General features: G+C 44.0%; 1 protein-coding gene across 1 annotated transcript in view; it reads right to left on the bottom strand.

The window, feature by feature from the left end:
* Window positions 1-16533, bottom strand: part of rgmd (RGM domain family, member D) — a 76932-nt gene that overhangs the window by 13699 nt on the left and 46700 nt on the right. The window contains exons 3-4 of the mRNA XM_067968729.1: window positions 7220-7368; window positions 6352-6908 (exon numbers count right to left, since the gene is read on the bottom strand). Of these exons, the coding sequence (XP_067824830.1) occupies window positions 6352-6908; window positions 7220-7368 (706 nt within the window). The remainder of the gene's footprint in view (window positions 1-6351; window positions 6909-7219; window positions 7369-16533) is intronic.

Raw genomic sequence — 16533 nt, 5'->3', positions numbered from 1 at the left:
CGCGTCTGCAATCAGCTCCACTTCTGTATTACAAGAAATACCTAGAAAGAACTGGTCACTTCTACACTTGGACCATTAGCTGTTGCCTGGCAGAAGATGATCTAAGAGGGCAGGACAGGTGACCTTCTCCTAGGCACCCAGTTTGATGTTCAATTCTTGTAAATAGAAAATACCTGGTCTCCATTCTGCCAATCCCCTTTCTACCCCAACTCCCAGGAACTCATCGAGGAAGCAATCACAGGCACAAGCCCGCATGCTATCATGAGGCAACAAGAGACATCCCCCTAACAGTTTGTTTTTCCTAAAACACAGTAAGTAGCCCAGATAGTGGTATATACACCCCTTGAGCTCAAAGACAAATGCAAAATACTGCAGATACTGGAAGTCGGAAACAGAAAATGCTGGAAATACTCAGCAGGTCAGGCAGCATCTGTGGAGAGAGAAACAAAGTTAACGTTTCAGTTCGATGACCTTCTATCAGAACTGGTCATCGACCTGAAATATTACCTCTCTCTCTACAGATGCTGCCTGACCTGCTGAGTGTTTTCCAGCATTTTCCGGTTTTGAACTCAAAGACAAGCTTGTCTCTGTCCAAATAAACTTCAACCTCATTCACTTCCGTGGGACTTTCACTGACAGCATCAAGTGGTAGCTCACCTCTATAAAATGGACTTATTTCCACCCCACCCCCCACCCCAACAATGGCCCAGTCCAAAGCTGACCCAGGAGCAATTATTTGAAACCTGGTCCCTGCTCCTGACCCATGCAATTGGCATATCAGCTGCCCCCTCTTAAGTCACACATCCAAGCACATCAGTTAATACCAGCCAATACTCACCTGGCCCTACCAGTACACAACCACAAGAGTACACATTAGCACCACACCCACTGCCTGGAATCAGCTCTCAGTGGGCCACAACCCATACCATTTAGTAAAGCTCAATCGCCATCACAATATATCATGTAAACTATACTATGTACACACAATACGCCAGGTATGCTGTATTATGTACTTGAATGTAAAAAAGTCCTTTGGTTTCACCAAAGAAGCTAGGATCAGTCATGGCCTAGCTCATCAGATTTGTGCTTCAATTAATAACGTAGAGTCTTGTTGGCAAATTGAACGCCAATTAACTTAAATCATAACCCGTGTCACATTTAGCTAGAGTACTGGTCCCACTCCTCAAAACATCATCACTACTCAAAAGACTCACCAACGACCCCACTTGTCCTTCAAACTACTGCCCCATCTCCAACCTCCCATTCCGCTCCAAAGTCCTGGAACATGTTGGCACCTCCCAAATCTGTGCTGATCTCACCTCCAACTCAGTTTGAATCTATCCAATCAGATCCCTGCTGGTGCCACAGCCCCAAGATGGCCCTAACCAAAGTCGTGAATGTCATTTTTCCCTTCACCTCATTAGCCATCTAGGTCCCAAGCTCATAATTCCTTCCTGAAACCTGTCAGTTCTCTTAAGGGCCTCCTTAAAACCCACATCTAACCAAGCACTTAGGCACCCCCTCCTTCTATCTCCTTCTTTGGCTCGGTGCCAATTTTTATCTGATTATTAATAAACGCTTTGGAATGTCTTTCTACATTAAAAGTGCTATATAAATGCAAGCTGTGAATGTGATGCATTACCCCCTCTGCAGCCTTTGAAACAGTCAACCACATCAACGCTCCTTCAACGACTCTCCTCTGTTGTCCAAACTCTCCCCCTCTCTGACTCTGGCCTCTTGTGCATTCTCCCCCTCCCTTGGCAGCTCCGCTTTCAGCTGCCAAGACTCTGAAATTCCCTCCCTAAATACCTCTGCCTCTCCAACACCCTCTCCTCCTTAAAACAGACCTCTTTGAAACATCTTTTGGTAAGCCCTCCTAGTACCTTCTTCTTGGGCTCAGCTGTGATTTAAAAAAAAAAAAAAATTATACCTCTGAAGCACTTTGGGATAACTTTCCATGTTAAAAGTGGTTATACAAATGCAAGCTGCTCTTAGTATAGCCTGTACCCACCCACAACCCATTCACATGTCCCCCAACAGATCTTCCGCTCCGGGTCTCCTTCATGCCACTGAGCGGGGGATATCGCAGGAGCTGGAATTCAGCACCGCTCAGCTCCTTCATAACACTGAGTTGGGAAAAGTCCACTCTGAAAAGTAAAGCAAAGAATAGGCTTGATGGGCTGAATGGCCTTTTCTCATTCTGTATGATCTAAAATGTTGGCACGACCAGGATTTTTCTCTCTCCCTTCCCCAAAGTTTCCTTGGGCTGTAACTGATCAATTAATTTCAACTTTTTTTTGATTGAAAGCATATAAAATATTATAAATAGAATGCGATGCCCAGGAACAAAATAACCCACGCTACAAGTTAGTGTACCAACTGTGGGTTTTTTTCCAACTGTGCTGATATTTACAATTAATATGTCACTACTGTCCAGCATATGTTCTCTGTAATACCAGGTGGCGAATGTTTGAAAAGAGAGACATTCAACAGTTAACCCACACTAAGTAAATAGGCCAGCCAGCTCTGAATTTACATTTTGTCATGTTTAACAAAATTGATTTTGAAAACAAAAATACTTGGCGAAAACAAATGCTGCTAAGGCAGTCAGACTGTGACAAACTACATGGGCCCGAGGTACTAAATAACTTATATCATGGTGACGAGGAGACAAATTGCCTCCCCGTAACCTTCCCTTTAATTTTCTGATATCCTTTTTCAGTCATTGTGTCAGCTTGGTTCTGTTGGGTAGCACTCATGCCTCCGAGTTAGAAGGTTGTGGGTTCCAACCTCACTATAATTATACTACTTATCAGATAATTAAAGGGAACGTTACTGTGCTTAATATTGAATTGACCCTAAGCTCTGGAATTCCCTCCCTAAGCCTCTTAACCTCTCTCCTCCTTTAAGACACTCCTTAATACCTTTCTCTTTGACCAAGCTTTTAATCACCCATCCTAACGTCTCCTTCTTTGGCTCAGTATCAATTTTAGTCTGATAACACTCCTGTGAAGCGCCTTGGGACGTTTTACTATGTTAAAAGCGCTATATAAATGCAAGTTGTTGTACAAACCTGAGCACATAATTAACATGAGTGCAATACTGAGGGAGTGTTGCCTTTTGGGCGAGATGTTAAAATTAAGAGCCTGTGTGCCTCCTGCAGTGGACAGGAAAGATTCCAGGGGCACTGCTGGAAGAACAGCAGGGAGCATCTGGCAATGCCCAGGTCAAAATTCCTCTTTCAACTAGCACCAAAAAAAATTAACTAGTCTTTCATCTCATTGCTAATTGTGGGACCTTGCTGTATGCAAATACGCTGCTGTGTTTGCCTACGTAATAGTGACTGCTCTCCCAAAGTAATCCACTTTAAACATTCTGGGAATGTAATAAACTACCTTATAAATGCATGTTGTTACTTTCTACAAGTACAAAAGAGAAAGTACAGATTATGAAATGTTGAAAGTTAAAAAAAAAAATTAAAATCTACAGAATGAAATTTACTGTGTGTAAGGGACTGGGGACTGAAAGCTGTTAAGTTAGCAAACAATCTTTCAGTATTCATGGGGTTAATAGCACTGTGCTAACAGAACACTCAAAAGGGTGGAATGAATGGTGTGAAAAGGAGAGGGAGAAAGAGAGAGAGAGAGAGAGAGAGAGAGAGATCTGGTTACAATGCAAGACTCTGCTACACCAATCTGTTAAGACCAATCTGTTTTACGAGAATGATAGAGTGATAGCACATCATAAACTACAACCGAAGTAATCACCTTTAAAATAGGAATCAAGCTATTTGGGCAGAGTTCAATACTGGCTCAAAAAGTAACCAGAGGAATATATTCTACAATAACACAAATCACGTTTACTTTTGCAGTCCATTTAAAATTGTATGGTCCAAAACAAATTGGAAAATTGCTATGAGCCATTTATTTAACTTACAAATCATATATTTACACATTCCTTCTATTAGCAAAAAGCTCCTAAAGAGGGCATTTTATATGAAGCATTTTCCAAATATTAATTTTATATAAAGTAGCACCATCTTCAAAGTTTATAAATGGTCAGATTAATACTGAAATGACTCATTTTTTCACAGCATCTTCACTCCACCACATGACAAAGCCTGTTGTAAATAAGTATATCCACCGCCCCCAAGATAATTTATATTGAATATTTCAGCACATTCTGGAACGTGAGTTGGGAAAGAAACGCTGGAGGGACGGGGTGGCTTTCGTCAAGATTCACCCCGAGCAGCTCCATGACACAGGACTCGGCGCTCTATGGACCGTCCCTGGGCCCTGCGGTGTGCCGAAAATCCACTGGTCTTCCACAGCAAGGAGCAGACCAAGACAGAGGGTTGCAGACTGGCTCATTCCGTGGTCCAGGGCTACACGCTGAGGGACACACCGATACTTGATGCAGCAGTCACAAAGGGTAAATGGGGAACAGCCACTATCCCAGGCCCTCTCACCATTGTATACTGTGAGCCTAAATTCTATATAACACCCCCTCAGTCTTTAACTGTTTGCAAAACAACTGACTGCATCGTGGGGAATAAAGACCCCTGGAAACTGTGTACCCCAAATGGACTTGCTTTGGATAGCAACAGATGGAGTAGTGTCAACATAATGGAAATGTTGTAACTCAATGTAACTTTTCTCTCCTAACCCCCCCCCTGCCAAGTGGAATGATGTTGATGCAAAAGAGAAATCATTAGTAGCAATGCTAAGAGCGTAACACAATGTAAAATGTAAACGTCGCATCCTTTGAAGTGAAATAATCGAACGGATCAACGCCAACACAACCTGGAATTAAGTACCTCGGAGGACCTTTGAACTGTGTTCACGACCTGTACAGAATTTTTTTTGGATTGTTATTTGTATTTTTTTTGCATTGATTGGAAGGAATGCCAATGGGATTGTTATTACTTCTTTGGCTTCTCCTTAGCACGCGAGTATTATTGTACGGGGGGTATGGGGTATTTGTATTTTTCCAAGTTTGATTCCCATGGCCGTTGTTTGAAGCAGGTCTTCTGATATCGTTTAAAAGTTAAACAGTGTGTAGAACAAATTATGTCCATACCTGCAGTAAATGGCACAGCAACTGTACCTTACAGTTTTGCACAATGATAGTGTTTATTTTTTAGTTGGTTTACAACCTGTTGCAGATTCCCGGCATCAATTGAAGTCTCAATACCAGGTTACAATTCATTAGCTGTTTTGTCACACGTTTGAAAATCAGGTGGTGGGGTGGCAGGGGAAGAAAATCAAACTGGCTACAAGTTTAATCTATTCAGATACAAAGTGAAAACAAACCAAGAGCAATAAAAGACCTCGAGTCTTACATAAAAACTCAGAGAAACGCTTGTTGATAAAACTGTTGCAAAAAAAAAATGGGCAAATTAAGTTCTGAAAATGGCATCTTAAATACACAATCTTCAAAAACAGCCAATATTCTTTAATAAAGTGCATTTGCACTCAATCTGAATTAATTTTCTCTTTGCCCCCCCCCCCACTAAAAAAAACTTTTATCAATTAGAATTAAAATCAGAGGTAGCTGTGGGACTTACAGTATTTAAAACAAGCTTCTACTATAGTTGAAAAAAAGGGTGAATTTTTGAGAATGTAGGATTGTTTGACACAATGGGAATAATTGGTGGGTTGGTGATTAATCAAGATTGTAGGGTGGATACAGAGTTGAAAAGGGGGTTTAAAAAAAATCTAAGCCTTTCCTAGAAAAAATTAAAATCAGCATTCTGTGCATTTAAATGGTTTCTTGAGTTTGTACCCAATCTCACATCTAGAACTCAATTTCGGAAAAACCTATTTTTTTCTTGGTAATCCAGTCTAGTCGGGTTTTTTTCCTCCCATAGAATTATGCAGCACAGGAGGCGGCCATTCAGCCCATCGTGCCTGTGCTGGCACTTTTGAAAGAGCTATCCAATTAATCCCACAACCTCTGCTCTTTCCTCATAGCCCCTGCAAAAAAAAAAATGTTTCCCTTTCAAGTACATATCCAACTCCCTTTTGGAAGTTACTACCGAATCTGCTTCTGCCAGCCTTTCAGGCAGTGCTAAAAACTCGCTGCTAAAATAAAAGATTTCGCCTCATCTCCCCCCTCTGATCCTTTTGCCAAATATCATAAAATCTGAGTCTTCTTTGGGATTTAGGAGGGTCTGTACCCAAACTTATTCAGTAGAGGGCACTCGTAATTCATTCTTTGGAAACAAAAGGCAAGGAGGAGAGAAGAAAAAGGGTTTTTTGTGTGTGTGTGGGGAGAGAGGGAGGGAGGGAAGGGGTTGGTGGTTGAGAACTTCTGTTGACTTTGAAGAGACACATTGGGCACACAAGTTACCTTACTGGTGGCCGTGGCGCTGGAGCCCTGCACCACGGGCACGTTGGTGACCTGGACCGATAGGTAGTCGCTGTCGATCAAGGGCCAAGCTCCTTCCACTTTGCATGTCTGAAACTCGTCCCGAAACGTCCTGAGGTGCGGGTCGCCAAACAAGCCGCAGTGTGCAAACTTCGGGGGCTGCTGCTGCTGCTGCCCGCCATCTTTCACCGAGTTCATCTTGCTCTCGTAGCTGCAGAGCTCGGAGACCCGGCTCCTCTCCGTGCCCGCCGGCTTCACCGGGGCTGTGGGTCCCGTCTTGGAGCAGTTATGCTGCACCATCAGGTCGTTGATGCCCAGCACGGCCGAGTGGTAGACCAGATCCCCCCGGCAGTACTTGGCCGTCTTCTTGGTGCATTGTGAGTAAGCTCGGAGCGCGATGCAGAAATCGCCGCCGTTTCCTCCACCACCTCCTCCTCCACCTCCTCCTCCCTCCGATTCCTCCTGCAATCCAATCCCCGGAGAAGTAGCAGCCACGAACTCGGCGTTACATCTCTGGATCCTACACTGCTGGCAATGTACTGCGAGCAGTAAAGAAAAAGAGTTAAAACTGGGCAAGGAAGTTTTACAAAAAGTTTTATAAAACTTGTGCAAACTCCGAGATCCTTTTATAAAACTTGTGCAAACTCTGAGATCCTTTTATAAAACTTGTGCAAACTCTGAGATCCTTTTATAAAACTTGTGCAAACTCCAGATACTTTTTAAAAACGTGTGCAATCTAAGATTTTTTAAAAAAAGTTTTCCAAAGTGCTGCAAGTTATTTGCCAGTAAAAAGTCTAACTTTTAAACTACATCAAAAGTTTTCTTTTAAGCTTACACAATTTTTTTTTACCTGAATTCAGACACATAGAGAAAATAAGCATCGTAAAAGCAGATGAGCAGAGCTTTTTAGCCAAAGGGTAACGGCTTCCTTTCCCCATGCCAATCCATCCAGCGCCGCTTGAGTTTGTCGACTGCTCGGCAAAGTGGACGGCGCTCGTTCTGTGGGAAGAAAAGTTCAAGAATTTCAGCCTCAACCTGTCGCTCAAAGAGCCCGGGACAACCCAACCTGCTGGGCCAGTCTGATTGACAGCCGGTCTGGCCAATCACAAACAGCAAGAAACTTGACAATTAAAGGGGCGGGCCAGACGATTTGAATGGGGGTAAAAAATGTCCTTAAAGAGAGACAATCTTTTCTACTGAACATTCCTTTACACTATATTATTTGTTACAACTTTTGGCCTTTTTACTAACTAATTGTTGCTGCACTTTCAAAGTGATTCATTTGTAGGTGGGACGTTTGTGAGGGACGGGATAAAAACACAGCAAACACCCTCATGTCAATTGAAGCCCAGTCACGGTACAAATAGGAGAGAACAGCGGGAATAAAACTCTGCTAATCTCTATTAATTTAAAATGCGACGATTTTTATTGACACCTAAACAAAAGTGGAAATGAGATAACCAAGGGAAAGATATATCGAACTGAATTATTTCCCTAATAATTAAATAGTAAACTTGGGATTCAATCTACTACAATTTATGCAGTTTTAAAAAAGTTACATAAAGTTGTGCTAACTTTGCATGCGGTTTAGTGCACCTCCCCTTTAAGTGCCTGGGTGGAGTCAGGCCGATGTGAAATGGGTGGGCGGGGTTGGGATGGATCCAACACGTTAGGCTGAGGCTGCAACAGCACAAATACTACCGCCAAGTGCCTGTAGTGCTATCTGTGCTCAACAGCCTTTAATAAGAGTCCATTGGGTGCAATCAACACTACTGACGAGTATTTACAAGCACATAATCTGCAAACCCTCTTATCAGGACTCGGATCAGACAAGGCAGGTTGTTGGGTTAGAGGCGATCATCGGGGCAATCGTGTCTTTCAAAGGCAGTGGAGGTTTCCGAGGTGTAAAGTTTGCCAGGCGTTTTAATGATGTTTCTTGTCCTTTAAAGAGGCGGATCTTTCAGCAGACTTCTCATGTCTTTTATTTTCAACGAGAGCCATTTAGGGAGGGGGTTTATAACCTTTATATGTATCTCACCATGAAGTAAACCCAGCTCTGCTTAAGTTTGCAATTTATCTCGCTGTTTTTCTCATGCTGTTTATCGATGGTCAGATCCTGGCACACGCTCTGTGGAAATGCTTAGGAGCTGTTTAGCCTGCAATGTTTATTTGCGTTATATTGTCTGCTTATTTGAACCCCCCCCCCCCCCCCCAAAAAAAAACCAACAGAAAATGTGGCTATTTTCTAGCTCGTTGCATTTTCAACTTTTAAACTGTTACCATCTCAATGGGAACGATTCGGGCAGGCTCAGGTTGGAATATATACGAATCATTCGCTCTGAAAGCCAATGCAATGATGCCTCTGGACAATGCTGCACAGAACTTTGTGTGATTTCTTTAAAGCTTTCGTGCTGTTATGTGATAGCGAATGTTAATGCTAGGAAATGACATCAACAACAGCGCTTTTTAACGTAGTAAAACGTCCCAAGCCCCTTCACAGGAGCGTAATCAGTGTAACAGAGTGTGAGAAAACATTAAGGCTAAATCTCTCCCCTGGATACCAGCTTAAGAGTGCCCAATGGTGTTTTGCACAGAAGACTCACTGATGCCTAGTGAAAGAAAAAGAGTTGGCTGAAGGAATTTGCAAGGGCCAACTCAAATATTCTTTAATATGGAGGTGAAGAATATATATAGATGATGAAATTAAAGTTGGAAGTTGTACATAGGAATTGCTGGACAAAAATAGACCAAGGTTCTCGTCCGCCTTCTACCACCCTGGTAGTGGCATAATACAATTATAATGGAGTTGTTGACTAATCATTAGCAATTAATCTCTATCAATGAATCTACAACAGGCCCAGACATCAGGTGAGGGGAAACCCCCAGTGGTGGAGAGCTTTGGGAACCAGAGGTCCAAAGTCACCTGTTGCTCCCAAGCCTGTTACACTTACCACATGCCATGTCTCAAATTACTCATATACTATATCCCAAAATGTTATCCAATACATGTATGCAAGAAATGCTGTACTTACACCAAGAAATGATAGGAAGAATATACCAAGCAAGGCACCACAACTGAAAATAGAAGGCAAATTACAATGTCTATGCAAGATTGCCAAAGAAAGTGTACTAGTCAAAAGACATGGCTCACATCACCCTGTCTGAATTCAAGCTGCTTTTATAGAAAGACTTACATTCATATAGAGCCTTTCACAACCTCAGGATGCCCTAAAACGCTTTCCAGCCAATGAGGTACTTTTGAAGTGTAGTCACCATTGTAATGTAGGAGATGCAGCAGCCAATTTTCTCACAGCAAGCTCCCACAATAGCAATGTGTTAATAACTAGATAATCTGTTTTATTTTTAATGATGTTGGTTGAGAGATGAATATTGGCCAGGATATTTGGGAGAACGCCCCTGCTCTTCTTCCAAATAGTGCCGTGGGATCTTTTACGTCTACCTGAGAGGGCAGACAGGCTCGGTTTAACGTCTCATCTGAAAGACGGCACCTCCGACAGTGCAGCACTGAAGGGTCAACCTAGACTTTTGTGCTCAAGTCTCTGGAGTCGGACTTCAACCCACGAACTTCCGACTCAGAGGCAAGAGTGCTGCCCACTGAGCCACAGCTGAGACTTTGTTTAAAAGCCAAACTTGCAATGAACAAGAGGCCAAGGAGTGGTTCAATTCTTGAACAGGGGCATAGCCAGGCAAATCTGTCGGCTTTTTCGGTGCTGGAATGGCAAACCAGTGCCCCGAGGAAACTAGCCAGGAAATTGCTGCCCGATGACCATCTCATTGCTGTGCCTGGCTCCATCTCGTAGCTGATGCCACTGCTTCACTCCTGGAGCAGACTCTGCACTGCCGGCTGCTGCAAGTGGGAATTCCTGCTCTTCCAATAGATCGGGAATTCCAACCAGCAGCACAGAGCCCACTCCCCGAACAAAGCAAGCAGCATCAGATAGGAACTGCGGCTGGGACAGTAGGGAGAAGATGACCAAATAAGGAGAGTATCTCTGGGAATTGTGAGGGGAGGGGGCGTGCAAAGTTCCATTATCAACTGAAGGAGATTGGGGGGAGGGTGGGGGGTAGACCGTCTCCATGAACTGCAGGATAGGTTAGAGAAGGTTCTCTTTGTGAAGGAGGAAGTAATGATTTCTTTGGTCTGTTGAAATATCACTGCTGTGTCAGCCAATGAGTTCGGGGCAGGACTTATGGCAAGACTCACCGCAAACAGTGCATTTTACAGCAAACAAAGTCTATCTACTCAACAAACAGAGTCTGTTTAAACAGCAAACAGTCTACAGAGTCTATTTAAAAAGAGTCTCTACAAAATACAGCAAACCGTGGAGCTCATGATCAAAACTCCAGCAATGTCTCCCGATAAAAGCAGAGTGATTTCTCCAGCAAATAGTTACTTAATACAAATTGAATATTTCTCCAGCAAAATGCAGTGAGTGGAGGATAGTCAATTATGTGCGTAAAATCAATCCCAGTCACTTATAACAGTGCGATCTCCGGGACTGATTAGGAACAGCAGTGGGCTATTCAGCCCCTCGAGCCTTTTCTGCCATTCAATGAGATCATGGCTGATCTGCATCCTAACTCCATCCGCCCATCTTGGCTCCATATCCCCTAATAACCGTGGCTAGCAAAAATCTATCGATCTCAGATTTAAAATTATTAATCGAGCTAGCTGTTTTTTGTGGGAGAGAGTTCCACACTTCTACCACACTTTGCATGAAGAAGCTTTTCGTAACTTCTCTCCTGAATGGTCTGACTTTGATTTTAAGGTTATGTTCTCTTGTCCTAGATTCCCCCACCAGTGGAGAAAGTGTCTACCTACCCTATCAATTCCCCTCAAAAATCTCCAACACCTCAATCAAACCACCTCTTTACCTTCTATATTCCAGGGAATACAAGCTTAGTTTATGTAATCTCTCCTCACAATCTAACCCTTGGAGCCCTGGTAACATTCCAGTGAATCTGTGCTGCACTCCCTCCAAGGCCAATATATCCCTTCTAAGGGGAATTACCCAATCATTTCCAACCTGGCCAGGAATAGTGGTGTCACTATATGCAGCCATTGATTATAAATTAGTTCAAATGTCACTTACCTTTCCTATAAACTTTTTAAGAATAAAAGTGACTAATTGTAAAGCTAAAAAGTGTTTAACATTAACCGGAATGCAGCAATTTTAATGTTAAAATTCAAATGTTGTTATGGGACCGTGTGTGTGGAATCCTCCCTCCCCCCTAGGAATGCATGTAACTGTGTGCATAAGGGTAGTAGGGGCTGCACTTGGAAGAATTGTGCACAATTTTAAATTTGCTACCTTAAGCCCGAGGGGGATAGGCCCTGATATCACGACTCATTAACTGGCCACAAAAGAGAAAACTGTTTATTTAATAAGGGGGGGGGGGGGGGGGAAGGGAAGGTGCTGCTTCTTGCACTTGCACAGCTGGATGAATGCACCTGATGTGGATCATGTTAATCCTGAACTGTACGACTACCTCCACGTATTATAAACCAGCTTTTTGCCTCCATTGTTTAGCGGCGAAGATGCGGTTGCATGGGGGTGGGAGCACATGCTGAAGGTCCTAGAAGAGATGCTGGCTGCAGATGGACCAGCAGGTATTCGGTGAAGGTCCACCATGCCAAATGGTCCCTACATGAGTTTATAGAATCATACAGCACAGGTGGAGGCCATTCAGCCCATTGTGTCTATATAACTGCAAGTCTTCTTTCTTTAGACGTTGTGATTGAGTCAGCTTCAATGGCCCTTGTGCTGCTATATTCCATATTCTGATAGCCCTTTTGGGTGTAAAACATTCTCCTACCATCCTGTAGATGCTGATTTGAAATCAGTAACTATGGTACACCTGCCCCCTCAGAATAGGGATATTAATATAGGCACAGTGTCCCTCTGCTCTTCCTAGCTCCCCCGATTACTCACATCTTACTTTTATCATAATAAAACTAACCACTGAGAAAATTGGGCCCTTAACCGCAAATAAAAATATTGTGTAGTTTTTTGGAAATTACTTTTTAAATTAAATTGAAGTTTCAAATATTCAATTATCTATTTAAAAAAAAATTAAAAGGTTTGATTATTATTAAGGGGAGGGGCTGTCACAGAAATTTGTTTTTTATGAGTTCGGAACAAACAGTCACTGTAGCCCAAACAAAAGCGATACTGTCTCTTTAAACCTCTCGCCAGCCATCTGCTAAAGGCTGTAAAGCACAGATGTTCTAAAACCGTGCAGAAATGTCACTGGCCTCTAAAAAGTGGTCAGTTCCAATTCCTTAACCCTTTGGCCATGGTGCCTCTCTCCCCCCTCCTTCAGAAAGCCTTCTCTTTGGCCATGCTTTGACTCACCTCCCCTAGCTTCTCTCCTACTCCCTGTTCACTTCCTTCCCTGTATAGCACCTCTGGGACATTTCGTCATGTGAAAAGTGTCAGATATAAATGGAAGCTGCTGTGATAAATAAAAGAAAGAAAGAAGTCGCATTTGATACAGCGCCTTTCATGTTCTCGGGATGTCCCAAAGTGCTTCACAGCCATTTAATTACTTTTACAAGTGTAGTCACTGTTTGTAGGCAGACAAGGCAGTCAATTTGCATACAGCAAGATCCCACAAACAGCAATGGACAATGACCAGTTAATCTGTTTTTGTGGCATTGGTTGAGGGACATACATTGGCCAGGAAATCAGAAGAACTCCCCTGCTTATCTTCGAAACAGTGCTGTGGAAACTTTTATGCCCACCTGAGAGGGCAAACGGGTGGTTTGATCCGAAAGACGGTACCCCTGACAATGCAGCACTCCGTCAGTACTGCACTGTAGTGTATTACTCATAGAATGGCAGTATGGGTGATTCTGCAGTCTCAGTAGGGAGGTCACACTCACAGGGAGCACAGGTTGGAGACAGGACTACAGCATAGTGAGGGCAACTGCCTGCTTTAACATCCTTTATGCACACGCAATTCTGCTCGGAAAGTAAGCTCGGGGAGGGGGTGTAAAACAGGCAGCCGATCCGATCCCGTCAGTTTCTTGCTGGGTGGGATTAGGTTAAAATTACCCCCCATGGGTAAGGAATATTTCTTCTTATGAGGAGAAATGATTGTGAAGCTGTAAATAGTCCATGATGCAGGCACTGCTGTTCAGATTCGAGGTGAGCTAAGCCACTGTTTAACATGGATTTGGGGAGAGATTGGCATCCGTCAACTAACTCGCTAGATCAGGCTCTGTCGTTGCGGACTTGTAAGGGGTCACTTTGGGAGGCTTCAGGGCCTGTGTGGGTCCTCGCTATAGCACCGTGGCCCTGATTCTCCGAGCTATGCTCGCTGCCCATGAGGGTCTCTGCGGAGCTGGGATAATTGTGGATGTCCATGTCCCGGAATCTGAACTCAGCACCAGTGTAAAAGCAGCCAGATAGACCCCCACTGCAGTCGTTTTCTGTTGTCTCTCAGCCTGCACTTTTATGCCTTTATTTCCTTGGCCAGCCTTGAACTCACCCTGACCTTTCCTAATAATAAAACCTGTACAATTCCTGCACTGTGCTCTCAAAAGAATATGTCGTATCACACTGCTGCACTTATCAGTGCAAGATGGGAACACAATTAAGTGATTCTGGCGAGGGCAGCAGTCTCACTTGCGCCTGGATGTAACCAAAGAGACAAGTCCCAGGGATGGGGCAACCCAAGTGGAACGAATGCAGTTTTGTTTGTCCTCAGCCCCAGCTGTTCCTCACAGAGTGCTCCTCCCCTTCACGTATGGAAACTTTAGACTTTACATTCAGGACCCCAAGTCTAATCATCAGTACCAGGCAGCGTTTGCTATTAACCCCCTTTCCTCTAATGGAGGAGTTTTAAATGGTTCGAAACTTTGTTGAATTTATTAATCAAACTAGCAAATTTCCCGTGGCACTGCTCATGGCAAATCTTTGTGTACTCTATTTATAAGGACAGGGATTGTATATGTCAGCTATTATTCTGCTGCTAAAATGCAACTGTGTGTAACTTAGTGTGTTCCTTTAAGGCCACAAGTTGTGATTGCTGGGCTTTCATGGGTCAATTGGAGGCTAATTCATCAAACCATAGAATCATACAGCACACAAGGAGGCCATTCAGCCCACATGTCTGTGCCTGCTCTTTGAAAGAGCTACCAATTAGTCCCACACCGCTGCTCTTTCCTCATAGCCCTGCAAATTTATCCTTTTCAAGTATTTATCCAACTCCGTTTTGAAAGTTACTATTAAATCTGCTTCCACCACCCTTTCAGACAGTACATTCCAGATACTAACAACTCGCTGTGTAAAAAAAATTCTCCTCATAGCCCCCATGGATTTTTTGCCAATTATCTTACATTTGTGTCCTTTGGTCAATTGGAGGCTAATTGCTCTTAAGCTGATCTTTGGGTTAATTAGAGGCTAATTGTTCTTCACATCCTTGGGTCAGTTAGAGGCTAATTGTTCTTAAGCCAATCTTTGGGTTAATTAAAGACCAACTGTTCTTAGCATCCTTGGGTCAGTTAGAGGCTAATTGTTCTTAAGCCAATCCTTGGGTCAAACAGAGGTCAGGCTGGCTTTCTTTCTTTGCTTTTTTTTTAAGCATTGACTCTAGGAGTCAAGTACAAGGTATTTTCTGTTGGTGGAGAAGTTTCCCTGTACACTGGAAATGACTGAGAGAAATATTTGCATGGGCGACACCTGGAGTGTTACAGACCCTCTGGCAGCAAGAGGATCAGGAAGAGCAGCAGCCGCACTGATACAGGTGACGTTCTCTTGGTTACCACACCTGACCACTCCTGTGCACATCTTCCCCATTCCCACCGCTGATAAGGCCATCGTCGACACACCCTGCTCCGTGTGCATCAAATCACTTGGCCTCCGATCATGCCACTCAATGAAAGCAACTTCCAAACTTTGCCAAGAACATTGCCTGCACGCACAACAGTTTGAATGCAGCCATCATTTTAATGAATGGTGGGGGGAGGGGGGGTGCTGGAGATTTTGATGCCTCCCGCCCAGCCGAAACAGGGTGGTAGCGCCCCAATAATGTAGGGGAATTACTTGCCGCTGTAACAGCGTGAGAGAGGGACGATATGTGGTCCATAGGCTTTTGGGAGCTCTGTATCCCGCGATAGGGGTACAGCTTTAAGAAGTTGTATAAAATGTCAGAATGACCAAGGCAAGGAGGTATAGCTTGAAGAAATTGTTGACCTTAATTGCCTTTAGTCACGAACGGCTCCCAGCCTGGAAGGGTAAAAGGCAGGGAAATGAGGAAGGAACTGAGTGAGAAGGTGTAGGCTGGAAAGTAATCCCTGTTACTGTTTTGTTCATCACGGCACTTAAAGACACACCTGCCACGGGTGAATAAACGTCACTTGTTTTAATCATTAAGCTCTGGTCTGAGTGTCTGATTGACCAGTGGGTCCTGGGCCTGCTCCTGCTTGTTACACATCCCGGTCTGTTCCTACCGGGCTTCCTCACACATATGGGGGTTGATTTTAAACCCCAAGAACGGGTGGGTTGGGTTGGGTTGGGCTGGGGGACGGGTGGGAGTTGAAAATAGTTGTTTTTTGGGTCGCGACTGCAACCCGGTTTTATTTCCGGGTTTAACCTCAGCGCGGAAAAGAACAGGCTTCCCACTGGGAATGCCATGTCCAAAAACTTTGCGGTCGCGACCCAAAAAGACAACTATTTTCAACTCTCGCCCCCAACCCACCCGTTCTTGGGGTTTAAAATCACTCCCATGGAGGTTCCAGCAGGGTCCATGGGATAACAATAAGGAGCAGGAACCCTGGTCATTTTTACCTTCCCTGCCCCCAGGAGTAACAAGGTCAATTGTTGCTGAACTGCCAGCACACCAGCTGAGAACAGCTATCTCAGTTAGACTTAGTCTATACGGCTCAGCTATATACCGAGTAAACCCGCTGAGACTTCAGAGGAGCCTGAGATACCGTTCTGCACCTGTCCATTCCTCCCTACAAAGAACCGCCCCAGATAGAACCAGTTTCATTTCAGTCTTTGATTGCAGAGCTGGCCAGGGGGGAGGGGGGAAAGAAGGGGGGTAAGAGCGGGTTGGGAGGGAGGGGAAGGGGGAGGTCACAGTCTCTAACTCCTCCAACAATACAGGAACCGATGACGTTGGAGACCCATGAAA

The sequence above is a fragment of the Heptranchias perlo genome, chromosome 29 (assembly GCF_035084215.1).
Source record: "Heptranchias perlo isolate sHepPer1 chromosome 29, sHepPer1.hap1, whole genome shotgun sequence".
In the NCBI taxonomy this organism is placed as follows: domain Eukaryota; kingdom Metazoa; phylum Chordata; class Chondrichthyes; order Hexanchiformes; family Hexanchidae; genus Heptranchias; species Heptranchias perlo.
Note: the sequence above shows the minus strand (reverse complement) of the source record. Positions and strands in the feature narration are given on the sequence as shown.